We start from the raw sequence: 13,339 nt of genomic DNA, 5'->3' as shown, positions 1-13,339 counted from the left end.
ACGTGCGCTCTCCATAGGCACGTGCCTTTGGGGTAAAATAAAATAAACCCTTCAGCCTCCCATTCTCCGAACTATATCCGAAGCGGGAGAAGGAGATGGTGACCCTGGTGGTGGCGACCACCATCGACGCGGCCTCTATCGGCCCAGCTTCCGCTCTGTTATCCATGCCCGGTTGGCAACCCGGCCCCCCCTGGCCTGTCAGTAGTTATCTCCTCCACTTCTCATAGATTATTAATCGCGTTCATTTTGCTGTGGCACTAAAAATTTTCAAACTTCCAATACTTGAGGATGAAACAAGAAGTGGCTGATATTCTTAACCTATAGTACGTTTCCTTATCATCTAATTCTGATTGGTGTAGGAGGATGCTCAAAGTTTTGTGAACAAGGAGGTGAGGCTAATAAAATTAGGCAACCGCCTTGTGAAGGAGGATCATTTAGATAAACGGTGGGAGGAGGCAACTGGCGAGTCTGTGAATGAGGTCATATTTCTTAGCAAGCATGTTGCTTCATCAAGCAGACCTGCTCTCACAATTCACCCTATTGGTATAAACAACATTCATGTGTACAGTATATGATTACCTCCATTTGGCTCATATTTTTACTCTATTTGTGAATTTGGAAAGGAAATGGGAATGATGATTGTAATATTTGTTAAGATTGCAGTTTCTTTTCAGGTACTCCACATATTAGTGAAGGTGAGGTTCTAGTTGCTGGTGGAAAGGCAGGATGGGTTGCACCTCCAAATCCTAGGATAGGGCCATGGTTGAGACTCTTGAAGACCATTGCTGCATCACATAATCTATCTCCTGAATTTGAGGTGACATGCTAACATGATGATTTCACATTCTTTGACCAAAGTAGTTGAAATATACTGGGTTCTTTCAACTGTTATATCATATTTTAGGTTACCTTGGAGGCTACTCATCATGGACCAGTAATTAATTCACCAACCATGTTTGTAGAGATTGGTAAACTTCTTATCGCTGATTATTTCAGCTTCCTTTGTGAAAGAATTTTTGTTTTTTTATTTTACTATGTTTTTGCTTTCTGAAAATCCAGTTTTCCTCTTCTTTTTTTTTTTTTCTCTCTGAGGATGAGTAATTGAAAGATAGCTATATTTTATGCCATATTAGTAATTTCTTTTGCTTGTTGATTGTCCTGGTCTAATGTATTTGAAATTGCCTGTTCTCTTTTCTTTAGGTAGCACAGAAGAGTACTGGAGGAGGCAGGATGCTGCACAGACCATTGCTTTAGTGAGTATTTATATGTCATTAAAGACTATTCTCTGATAACTTGTTGTCATATGTGCCTTGTTATATCATGCAATATAATAATAAATATTAATGGTGAAATCGATAAACCAAAAAGGTGTTAGATATTTCCCTCAAAAAATACAGATAAACAAAATTCCATCACCACACATTCTGCTAGCAGAGAAGTATTAGGACTCTGGATTGGTTTTGATTGGATTAGTTAGTAGGAAACGTTAGGTAATTCTTGGCTATGTAGTAGGAAACTGGTTGGTTTTCTGTGTAACATAAACAGTGTCAATGTCAAAATGTTTGAATTTGGGATGTGACTTGATTGAGGAACAAATTATTAACAATAAAAATTAGCACCAGCATTCACTTATTTCATAAAGACATTCTACACATGTGCACAACCACCATTTACTCATTTATTGCTTGTACTGTTACAATATTTAAGCATGTACGAAGAATAAAGTTTATTTAACTATTCCAAGCTTACTGGGTTCATTGTTATTAACTTTCATGCATTTGAACCATTTTCGTACATGCTGAAATTCCTTCTCACTTGCATTTACTTGAAAATCTCAGTATTTTGTTATCCATAGTCTCTCTCTCTCTCAACTGCACTAAATTACAGATCAGTGTGACTAATGCACCTAAGTTACCAATCAGTGTGACTAATATTAACTTAAAAGCTCATAGCATTGAAGCTTTGTCACTTGGTTATATAACAAACTTGTCTGTGGTGTTTGAATTCTGAAGTTAGTGTGGCAAGGATTGGGTCTTGGAGAAGGAATTTCTGTGGGAGACTGGCCTAGGTACGTAAAAATAATTTTTCTAGAGCAAAAGCTTTTGCATGAGCTATATTTCACTTATTACTTATAAGGCTCCTTATTGATAAGCATGAATCTGGAAGTCCCTTCATGGTTTCTTGTGTTAGGGGGTTCTGCGTATCTTATAGTAGCATGTTTGACCTTGTAATTAGTTTGAGTGGATGCAATAGTTTTTGTGCCTGCTTACCATATTTTTTCCATGTCAATAACTTTCTCTTTTATCGTGGAGGTAATCATTTTGCTTGATTTGTTGAGAATTTGAAGAAACAAATATGATCTCTTCTCCTTTCTTTTTCATCTTTCCTGAAGGTGAAAGGACAAAAGAAAATAGCATAGTAGTAAATGCACTTCTCTGGCGTAGCTGTTGCATAGACTGGGCCTGTGTAGGCTAAAGTAGCTAAACTGCAAGTTATTTAAGCGTGTCATAGCCTGTATTACATTTCTTCATGTTTATAAAAAAAATTTCTATTTCGTTGCTAATCTTTTTACCAATATGCCCAAACTTGTTGGTTGCAAATCACTCTTCAAATTATGCAGGAATAACGGCAAAAACAAAATTCTTTTCGGAATAGGTGGTGGGCATTATGTGCCACGGCATATGGACATTGTTTTGTGAGTTTCCATCTTTTACAAATATAGCCAATGAGACCTTGATTGGACATCTCTTGATGTTTTAAGTTTCTCCAAAATCCCTATTTAATTCTTTCATAACAATGTTCTGTCCATTTAGAAAAGATGGTGTTTGGGTAGGCCATCTGCTCTCTGGGTATTCCTTACAGATGGAAGATCCTAATCCTAGCCAACCAAAAGTACCAGTGAATGCTAATGCCGTGGGTGGAACTTGGAGGGAAGCAATCAAGGTTGCATTTGAGGCTACCAAAATGGCTTTTCCTGGGGGAGAAGTTCTAGCCCATCTTGACCAAAAGTTAGTCATGCCATGAATGAGTTTCTGTTTCTTATTAGCTTAGTACACTATAAAAGTTAATTTAATAATCCTTTTGATAGTAGATATCTTAAGAAAAAGCATAATCGCAATAGCCAAAATAACCACCAATCATTTGAAAACCCAATTTCACATATATGCTTCCAAGAAATTTCCATAAACAAGGGATGCATACACATAGCACTTTGTGCATGGACTTGCATTAACCGAGAAATTAATCGTAAGGGTCTCAAGAGATGATAATTTCTTTGTTACATAAGCTCCAGTTCTGAAATTCCTTGATGCATTATTTCAGTACAAGTAGTCTGCCACATGGGTACTGTATTATTGGGTATAAAGAGGAAAAACTGTTCTGAATAAATAGTTTGGGTTCAATCTGACATCATGAGAACTACATCTTTCTATACTTGTGGTCAGGCATAAAAATTTTGTAGTTTCTCTCCATGGAACTTGGTGCATATTGCCACATGTAGGCAAATTAAATCAATAGAATTTATTGACATGTATATGATTTTTCTCTTGGACCTGCATATAGATTCCATTATTTATTGAATCATGTAAAATGAAGTAGAGAAAGGTGGTATATTTGTTTGTTAACATAAATTCATTTGGATTTAGAGGAACATTTGTTTTATTTCATCTTTTCTGTTGGCTCACACAATCTTTTTTGAGTCAAAAGGTTTGCTCTTTTTTTTCCCCTTCTTTCTAGTGAACAGCTATATTGTTAATGCATTGATGCTGTTCATTCTTGGCAAATGCAGGAGTTTCAAGAGTTGGCAGAGGAATGCCATTAAAGGTTTCTTGGTGGATCGGAACATAAAGATTGGCAAACCCAGTGACTTCTAATACTTGGAGAAAAAGTTGGTCATTGATTTTATCTTGTAATGCCCCTTATTATTATTACACATAATAATTTATTTGGAATACCTCTTCCCATTTGATTTTAATTTTATTTCCTATTTACTACAATTTTTGTCCTTTTGTTGACTTTTCCTTTTCTTTTTTCTTTTTATGAAAAAACTAACATTGAGGCCCAAAATAAATATTGCATGCAACGTCATGATGGATCTGTAAAAAAGTTTTTATATTTGATGTAGTACAAAATTATATATTAACGAAAATTCGTGAAATTGGCGCCTGTAGCCTGTAGCCTGTAGGTCTTTCTGTAAGGTAATTTGTCTGTACTTGGTTGTTTTTTCACTTGGATTGGACTTTGTCAATCTAAAGATAGTTACTGATAAAGTAAAATTTACTATTTAAAAAAAATACCACAGAAGTTCCCTTGAAAGTAACAACTTCTACAAGACATTAGCGGAAATAAATCCTAGTGATCCTGTTTGCTATTCTATAAAATTTGGCAGAGATCTGCTACCTCTTTTGGACCTTGTAGGTTGTCGCTTAGTTTTTTCTTCTCTTTTTCTTTTTTCTTTTTTTTTGTTTTCACTAGAGGTGATCTAAATACAATTCGGAATAGACTCATCAATTTTCCAAGCTTTTTGGTTCACCAACTTCTCTAGTCTGAAGCCTTGACCGAAGAATGAAGAAGCAGCATATTCTCTTTAAAGAATGGATTTAAAAATCTCTACTCTCCATATTCAAAAGGAAGACTTCGAGATTGGTTTTCTAGAAACTTAATCACCACCTCACCTGGGCCCATGCGTTAGGTACTAAACTAATCTTCAACTTCAACACAATCCAGATTTAACCTTTCGGAACCTTGACGAGTGGCAAACTATTTTCCAACACCATCCAATGCGTATCTGAAAATTTCTTTTCTTAATTGCTTTGAGCATCTACCAAAGAACGGTTCAACCAAGAAACTTACCCTTTCGTATATCTATTTATCACACCACCCTCTTTTAACGAACTAGCATTTCTTTGGGAAAAGAAAAAAAAAAAAAAAGGCATTCTTTGCGCTTTTTGTATTAGCCATGGCGCTGGAAAGCAAACTTCTGCTTCTCCTTCCACTGCTTGTATTCTCCTTCACTCACACTGTGGCCTCGCAGTCCAATATCACGCGTATGCAGTTCTACATGCATGACATTCAGGTCGGCCCTCATCCTACCTCAGTCCGGGTCGCAGGCGGTTCTAACTCCACTATGTTCGGATCCATTTTTGTTTTAGATAATCCACTCACGGCTACACCCTACCCGAATTCTACGTTGTTGGGACGTGCACAAGGGATATACGCCATGTCCTCTCAAGAAAATGAGTTTAGCCTTCTTATGACACTAACATATGGATTCATTAATGGACCTTATAATGGCAGCTCATTTAGTGTACTTGGCCGGAATCCAGTGATGAGTGAAGTGAGGGAAATGCCAGTCGTCGGTGGCACAGGAGTTTTTCGGCTCGCTCGTGGATATTGCTTGGCGAAGACATACTCAACGGATCAAAGCAATGGTGTAATTGGATACAACGTGACCTTGATACATGATATTGAGTTGGACTAGTGGCTATAATTCACGATTGTTCAATGTAATAGTTTGGTGTTTAATAAGGCTTGCCTCCCATTTTACTTATGTACGAATTAGTCTCTGTAATAAAGGGTGTGATTTGATCTTCTGTTGGAACTCAGTGAGTTTAATTACCATGTTTCCAAGAGAAGCAAACCATGAAGCTCCAGAAGAGGTTCTATCAGTTTCTGAGAGTTAACAATTTAGATTTTCCGGCGGAATATCGATGTTCCATCGGGTTTAGCTTCGTTTGTTCATTATGATTTTAGCTCTATGAGTCTATAACTTAGTTTTGTTTCTACATATGAAATTGTCTTACTTTGCTTCTGTGAGATCACTCATCCACCTAACTTGTTTTACAGAAGTTTTTCATTCTTGGCTCAGTATTTGATCATTCACCACGATTGATATCAACCATTAATACCCAGTAGTTTGGGGTGACACAGGCATTAGTTCATGTATTTTTAAAAAATCAACTATTTACTTTTTAAAAAACCTATAAATACGTCCTCCTATGAAAAATATATATGGTTAAATCTCTACTTGTTATATTATTTTTTAGGGATTAATTTATTATATGTATTTAAACTACAGGGACTAAATCATTGGAATATATGAAATTAATAGTGAAAAATAAAACAATCTCATAATATAGGGACTAATTTGTTAACCTTTTTAAATTGCAAGGACTAAATAATGAAATTCTAAAATACATAAACTAATATGTAAATTTCACTAAATTATATGAACTAAATTGTAGTTTATCCTGTTCTTAAATTTCATTCAACTTAAAATAATATTTGTTTAAATAGAATATATTACATTAATTAGACATGACATTTAAATTTTAAAAATATAAACCGTTATGATAATGTATTTAAGACAACTTAATCTTAAGATATATATTTCTAATTACTGTTTTGTTATTACTTATTAGGACCAATTCAACTTAATCAACTGAAAAAATTAGAAAATTAAGACGATAGTGAATTTTCTTTAAGGAAAAATATTAAACTCGAATTAAAAATCACAGTAGACCCAGTCATGGATCACAAGGGTTAATCAAATTTTAATATATATATATATATTTTTAAATAATATAATTTGTATATGTTGCTGTCATTGGTTTGTGACAACACTTTGCATGACAGCAGATAATTGCTTTTTGTTTTTCATATTCTAAATATTTATTTTCCTAAAATAAAAATCTAAACTATTGTCATGGATGATGCAAGCTTATTGCCTTTGTTAGAGAAAGGTTTTTAACAAGAAAATGAGAGTTGTTTTAATGTGGATGAGAGAAAGGTTTGTCATCATGTGTCTGCACTGTGCCACTTCCCCATTTATGCAGTCCCCTTGTTCAAATTCAAATGGCCATTTCCCACTACCCATTCTCCTCTCAAGCAATTTTCCTGCAAGACTAAACAGAATTAACCATGAATACACCATGGATAATGACCGAGTTTATGAGATGGCGACTCAGGGACTGGTCATCTTGTTTCTTGGCCTGCAGATTTCCTCCGGGTACCTAAACAAAACCCGAGCTTCTTTTCTCTAGCTTAATCTGCCTTTAGTACCAATTAATAATAAGAATAAGTGGGCATTTAATTTTTCAAATTCAAAATCTCTTTAACGGTCACAAAATCTTCAATGTCTCTATAATATTTTAGTATGCTTCTTGCAGATGATGATCAGGCCATCTACCCATCATGAACAAGGTTTCTGACGTCAAGAAGGATGAGAAGAGAGGCAAAAGGGCTTGCAAAACATTGCCATGGCGAAACAAAAATGGAAATGAGAAACGAGTAAACCAGGAATTTACACTGGACAGAACCACTGTTTCAATGCAAAATAAGAGTAATAACTCAGGCTGGCCGCATTTTCAAGATGAGGACTTCATAGTTTTCTGCTTTAAAGAGAATGGTGCATTTGATGTTGTGAAAGATGGCAAGCCAGAAGCTTTTGAGCTCTTTGATTCTGGGCAGAGAAGTCCAAGGCCTGTCATTAGAAAGGTTAGCAAGGATTTTATTTCTTTTTCTTCTTGATGAGTGTTCAACAAGTTATCTTCAGGTGACACAGTATTGAACTTGACATTCGAATTAGAAATGATAATTTTTTTTTCTTTATATTGCTCCTTGGCAGGAAGAGGAAGAGCAGAAGAGTTACTTGGATGTAGAGTCGCATTCTGTTACCAGCTCCAGGAGCTATAAATTTGAAGAAGTGGGAAACCATAGGATGGTGTCTGTGGAATCGAGCGACTCCAATCAATCAGAAAGCAGCACAGAGTCTTTTTCCTTTCCTATGTAAGTTTTCTTGTCATAATTCAAGTAGCTACAATTCCAAATGGTTTGGTTCTTTAGTTGGTGTTGCTGAGCTTAATTTGATTAAGCGAAAAAATAAAAATTGCAGATTGCACTGGGAGCTGACGGGCAGTCCTGAACAGATGTCAATATCAGAGGGCCAATACACAAGGAAGCACAAACTAACTTGTGCTCATTTTCACTGTTGGAAATTCTAATCTCAAAATTTCTGTAATTTTTTATTCTTTATAAGGAAATCACTTGTTTGACCATATAATTATTTGGACTCTATCCTTCAATTTATTTCCCTTTTTTACAAAAAAAAACAAACCAACCAATAAACTTTAGCACATTGGTACTGAACTTGTCTTAAGGGTCAAGTGATTTCAAATTTATAACTCAATCGAAGCATAGGTTCAAGATATTCTACGACCACATTTACCTTAAGTGTCAATAGCAACTCTCAGAATCCTGTTAGCTTTTATCACCCAATGGAACAAAAAGGTGACGTTGTATTTTATTTCTATTTTATGAAATATTAATAACCATAAGCTTCTCTGTCTTGTCCATTTTATGATACGTTAACTGTCTCCGCGAATTTGTTCCTTGGGTTAATAATGACCAAAAGAAATTTCAAACATTTGCTAAATTTGCAATTACAGCTATTTTCTACATCTTCTAGAGATATTTGTATTTGCGTGATGAAGTTGTGGTGGTAGGCTCTGGAATCGGCCATTGAGAGGCCCATTTTGCAATTTGCCAGTTGATATACAGAACATGAAGGCAGCGAGTAATTCATGCACAAAGGAGGGAGAAGAGAAAGAAAAGAAAGGAGCTGAAACAACAATGTAAACCAAGTGCTTTACAAATTAGCAAGATTCACCTTCAATGGATACAAATCATGTATAAATAATATGACACGTGGATATAAAACAACAAAACTAACCAACCCATTAAACAAAGGAACAAATAATAACAGAAGAAGAAAAGAGAGGAAGGAGTGTTAAAAGGGTTTAGCCTGTTAATCAAAGGGTTGTTGGACCTAGTGTACAAACGCTCCATAAGAATTAAGACGCTTGTGAATCCCCGGAATTGTTAAAATCCTTACCGGCATTCCTACTGTTGGATTTCAAAACACAAGATTGAAGACGTAGTCTTGCACTAGCTGCAGCAGCAATAGACTCTTCATCTTGCTTTTCCTTTGCCACAGCGACAGCTATCATATAAGCTTGTCTTGCTTCTTCCATTTCTTGCATCTCCTTCTCATCAAAATCATCCTGTATAGATATGGTTCAGTAGCAAATAAGATCAAACCAACAATTGTAATTAAACAAGTTGCACGCATTTATTATTACTGGGAAGGCAAAACATATCCATATTCTTTAATATGCACCTTTTTACCAAGTTAACAAACCAAATTCAAACCCACAGCAGTTGCTTCACATGCAATAACAGCGGATAATAAAACCATGGCATGGTGATGCCAAGCATGAATAGCATGGGATGCGAATAACATAAGATGAACCGAGGTTTTGATTCATGCTTGCCGTCTCCCACAATAATCTACAAGTAATTAAAAAAAAACAGATTAAAACATGCACAGAAGGGCTACGTTGCTCACAATATCAGGAAGAGGATCTAAATAACGTGGTTTGGTATCATAATCTTCAGCATCTATAGTGGAATCACTGTTTGCCAACCCTTCAAATAACCTCATGAATGATGAAATGTCTCCCTGGAGAGAATCTAGGTCTTCCTGGAGCTTCTCCACTTTCCTATTGGATGTCATTGCTTCCCACTGTATCTTTTCTAGGGCAGCCTGTTTGTCTGCTAGCTTTATCTGCATAAAATTACAGCTGTTACCGACAAATGAAACAAATTCCAACAAAGAGGTCGAGGGGAAGAGTGAGGAAGTTCACTTTAGGCAACTGGCTTTACTTCCACCATTCTAGGATGACATAACTCGGTCAAAATCTAAATGACATAAATAACCACAAGAATTAACAATCTCTAAGGATGAAATATAAAGATAAAAAAATCATACTAATTAGATTTAACCTTGTATTTCAAAAAGAAAACGAACATCCAAAGCATTATTTGGTTCCTGTTCAAAATGGTGTTCCAACTAGTTCTGCCTAGAAAAAAAAAATGGACCTCAAGCATCACAACCTTAAACCAAAACATTCAAGTTTTGCATTCACATCCATGCAAATTGAATCTGCAAGATCTAAAAATTGGCTACAATCAGGAGGACAAGAGTTCAATCACATCATATAATAACATCAAATTATGTGTCATTACACTAAAGTTTATTAATAGGCAAGAAATGAATTCACGGTAACAAATGAATAAAGATCATCATGCTAATAAACAAAACAAGCAAACCAATGGATATATGCACCTTTGTGTCGTAGAGTTGTAGTTGAGTAGACTTAATTAAGGAATCCTTCTCTGTTGCCTGGTGTTTTAGTTCATCAAGTTCGGTATGGACAACATTTATCTGGTTCTTTGAAATTTCAGCTGATTTCAGAAGTTCATCTTTCTCCAATAACTTCCTCTGCAAATCCTCAACTTGTTCCCTCAACGTGACTAGCTCTTCTAAGTCCTTTTCTGTAGCCAAATCCCTTGAGGAACTGATTGAGACACCATCAGCATCTTGATTATCAACTGCATGCTTGCTTTGGTCCTTGTCTCTGTGTTCCTTTTTCTTTTTTGCTGGTATAGATTGAGTTGTATACCTCCCTTTTGGATCAATCATCTTCAACAACAGAAAGGGAAAAATCAGTATCTGTTGGAACATTGACATCCATATGTAGCAAATAAAATTGCCTCAAGAAACTGATTGCCACAAAGACATGCACAATAACAATGCCAATTACATAAATAGAACACACATCAAAACGAGATTTTAAAAAATAAAATATAAAAATAAAGCTCAATATATGTAACTAAATCTTTATTTAAGGTTTTAGAATGTGAAGCGGTTCATTTCTACAAGCTATAGAAAACTTGTTTTTGCGGTTGAAAGATATGCACCAAGGCATAAATAGAAACAGTATTCAAGGCCTAATCCAGTTATTAACAACACAGCCAGAATGTTGTTCAGAAAACAGATTGTGGTTTAACACTCTGACACATTAAGGGATTGAAAAATATTTTGCACCACCAGTGCCATGAGATTTCATCTATTCACTTTATTACCATTTGAGCTAAGATCTTTTAAATACTATTCTTGTAGTATAAATAATTCATTATACGAAATCAAAAACTTCATTGATGATATCCATCATATGTTTGGGAAGAATATAACATTTTTTGTTTTCCTTTTTCACCATCACAAAATCTTTCTTTTTTTTAAGGGGAAAAATATGTAGCACTGATTTGATGTCATATGACTATAATAAAAATATCACAAGGATAACGCTCAACTTTCATTGTCATTTATGTATGGTATTCATGATATCAGCATATAAAGGTATTAAAGTGATAATGAATAGCCTTGTCAACTAAAACAACATTAAAATTTTAAAAAAAAAAGATCCTCAGCTATCAAAGCACTGAATCATAAAGATTCTCATAGCTTTTTTTCACCATAACTAAATTTTATCTTAAAATAGGGCAAAAAAAATATAGCACTAATTGGATGTCATGTGAACCAAAAGGTATTTTTTCGAACTCCAAACAATACAACTGTCAGTAAATTTAATCAAAATGTCACATAAACAGTGACATTATGACCAAATGGCAAAATGAAGAAAAGCTCATATATGGCCTTATTAGCTTGGATAACCATATATTATTATTGAAATTAATTATTTCTCAATAAATGACAAGGAATAATATCTCAAATGAAGTGGTGTGTATGCCTAAGTACTTTTAATATTGTGAAAGCAAACATTTGGCAGTAGCTCAAGTGGAGAAAAAAAAAAGTGTGCAATGTTCAGCAAATTCCAAGTTTTAATAATGTAACTACTCTGCACTTGATTGAGCACATATAAATTCACAGGCATAGTTGATGACAGACTTCAAAGTTCAAACACTTCAATTTAGCTTGAATATGCAATTCAGGCTCAAGGTCAAGAAATATGAAACGAATTCAAACCATTATAAAAGCAAATCTGATAGCAAAAAATTTGACTCTTTCTTTCTTGATGGACTTCACGCAATACAACCAAATAAGGAAAACGCTTAACAATTGGGAAGCATGATCAACATAAAATATTGATAGATTTAGGAGGGTTAAGTTGTTTAAGTAAAATCAATAGCTTGTAAAGACAGAACCTAAAAGACAAAATGTAATGTGAAGCGAAGTTATTAATGGTTCTACATAGTACACAATCCCTCAAGACAACTACATTTGAAGTTGAACAAAAAGTTTAAGGACTCATCCATAAAGCAACCAAACTCATCCTTTATGCTGGAAAGGAAATAAAACAACCAAAGTTTTTGTAGAGTTGTCGCAGGCACAAGTGAACAATTACTATAAAACCATTTTCTCTTTCTCTTCTGACAAAAAATGATAGTTAGCAATAATGAATCGAAAGGCACCAAAACCTATTATGCATTGTTCAGGTAAATCAACAGTAGGATGTAATTGAATATAACCAAATAAAAATTCAATAGAAAAAAATTTTATTTCATTACACTACATTGGACATATGCTCTTAATTCATCATGCACAACCCAACAGTGTCTCACTGACATTCAAATAAATTCACATTTATAGTTATTGGTTATATTAGTATGTCTATACTAGAAATACCCAAGGAAACCTAAAGCTTACACCTTTCATTACTCTATTGTACTAACTCACATCACATGCCAAGAAGAGGAACTAGTCATACAAATTTGGCCAGGAAAAGAAAAAGAAAACAAATTGCAATATAGCAGGCCCAAATGTTTTACTGTAGAATATAAGTAAAAAACGAAAAATTAAAAATTGGAAATCATACCTTTTTATCTCTGGAAGGCGTCTTTGTGTAGATCATCGAACCGCGACGCATAAATGAACTGTTGGCTTTCCGATCCTACACAATATTCGAAGCAACCCAGCACAGTCACTTACCTAATAAGCTTAGGCGATGAAACTTCAATTCTTTTCTCTTCATTAAAAACTGAACTGAACCTTAGATCACCATTATTACTTTACAGATAAAATGCATAAGTAAGGGAGAGAGAAGTTACGATGAGAGACTCGACAAGAGGGAATATCTCAACTAGATTGTTGTATAGGACAGGATCGACAGTGCCAGCTGCTCCAATGGTGGCAGCGGAGGTGGAAGTGTGAGCGGAGAGTTGGGACTGAGCCCGGCGGAGAGTCGGGGAAGAGAACAACGATTTGGGGTCCACGAAATCGTTATCTCCTTGCAAATCTACGAAATGTTGAGAATACATGGTTTTCGTTGCAAATCTATGACTATGAGCAGAACGATTGACGAGGGAGCGTGTACAAAAAGAAACAGGTAGAGAGAGAGAGAGAGAGAGAAAGAGAGAGGGAGAAGAGTTGCAGAAGAAAACTTGACTGGAATTTGAAATTTCCGTCTCCTTTTTTAGGACA

General features: G+C 35.1%; 4 protein-coding genes across 5 annotated transcripts; 3 read left to right on the top strand and 1 right to left on the bottom strand.

Annotated features, from left to right (window-relative positions):
- Positions 1 to 62: 62 nt before the first annotated feature.
- Positions 63 to 3,991, top strand: LOC110617448 (D-aminoacyl-tRNA deacylase). Of its 2 annotated transcripts, XM_021760212.2 has the most exons (9): positions 63 to 197; positions 360 to 543; positions 675 to 817; positions 905 to 968; positions 1,201 to 1,253; positions 2,013 to 2,068; positions 2,621 to 2,695; positions 2,814 to 3,008; positions 3,788 to 3,991. In XM_021760212.2, the coding sequence occupies exons 1-9, from the start codon at positions 96 to 98 to the stop codon at positions 3,870 to 3,872; spliced, it is 957 nt and encodes a 318-aa protein (XP_021615904.1). In that variant the 5' UTR covers positions 63 to 95; the 3' UTR covers positions 3,873 to 3,991. The 2 variants fall into 2 exon arrangements, with proteins under 2 accessions (XP_021615904.1, XP_021615905.1); XM_021760213.2 differs by lacking the exon at positions 2,814 to 3,008.
- A 145-nt stretch (positions 3,992 to 4,136) lies between these two features.
- Positions 4,137 to 5,814, top strand: LOC110618226 (dirigent protein 22). The gene has a single exon (XM_021761350.2). The coding sequence runs from the start codon at positions 4,958 to 4,960 to the stop codon at positions 5,477 to 5,479; it is 522 nt and encodes a 173-aa protein (XP_021617042.1). The 5' UTR covers positions 4,137 to 4,957; the 3' UTR covers positions 5,480 to 5,814.
- A 908-nt stretch (positions 5,815 to 6,722) lies between these two features.
- LOC110617900 (protein BREAKING OF ASYMMETRY IN THE STOMATAL LINEAGE) lies at positions 6,723 to 8,285 on the top strand. The gene is made up of 3 exons (XM_043957860.1): positions 6,723 to 7,494; positions 7,625 to 7,785; positions 7,892 to 8,285. Exons 1-3 carry the CDS (start codon positions 7,192 to 7,194, stop codon positions 7,998 to 8,000), a joined length of 573 nt encoding a protein of 190 aa, XP_043813795.1. The 5' UTR covers positions 6,723 to 7,191; the 3' UTR covers positions 8,001 to 8,285.
- A 333-nt stretch (positions 8,286 to 8,618) lies between these two features.
- Positions 8,619 to 13,323, bottom strand: LOC110616664 (protein MICROTUBULE BINDING PROTEIN 2C). The gene is made up of 5 exons (XM_021759104.2): positions 12,967 to 13,323; positions 12,735 to 12,809; positions 10,184 to 10,540; positions 9,404 to 9,622; positions 8,619 to 9,059 (listed from the first exon to the last, which is right to left on the bottom strand). Exons 1-5 carry the CDS (start codon positions 13,174 to 13,176, stop codon positions 8,850 to 8,852), a joined length of 1,071 nt encoding a protein of 356 aa, XP_021614796.1. The 5' UTR covers positions 13,177 to 13,323; the 3' UTR covers positions 8,619 to 8,849.
- Between the last annotated feature and the right edge of the window lie 16 nt (positions 13,324 to 13,339).

This window comes from Manihot esculenta, chromosome 6 (assembly GCF_001659605.2).
Source record: "Manihot esculenta cultivar AM560-2 chromosome 6, M.esculenta_v8, whole genome shotgun sequence".
In the NCBI taxonomy this organism is placed as follows: Eukaryota; Viridiplantae; Streptophyta; class Magnoliopsida; order Malpighiales; family Euphorbiaceae; genus Manihot; species Manihot esculenta.
Note: the sequence above shows the minus strand (reverse complement) of the source record. Positions and strands in the feature narration are given on the sequence as shown.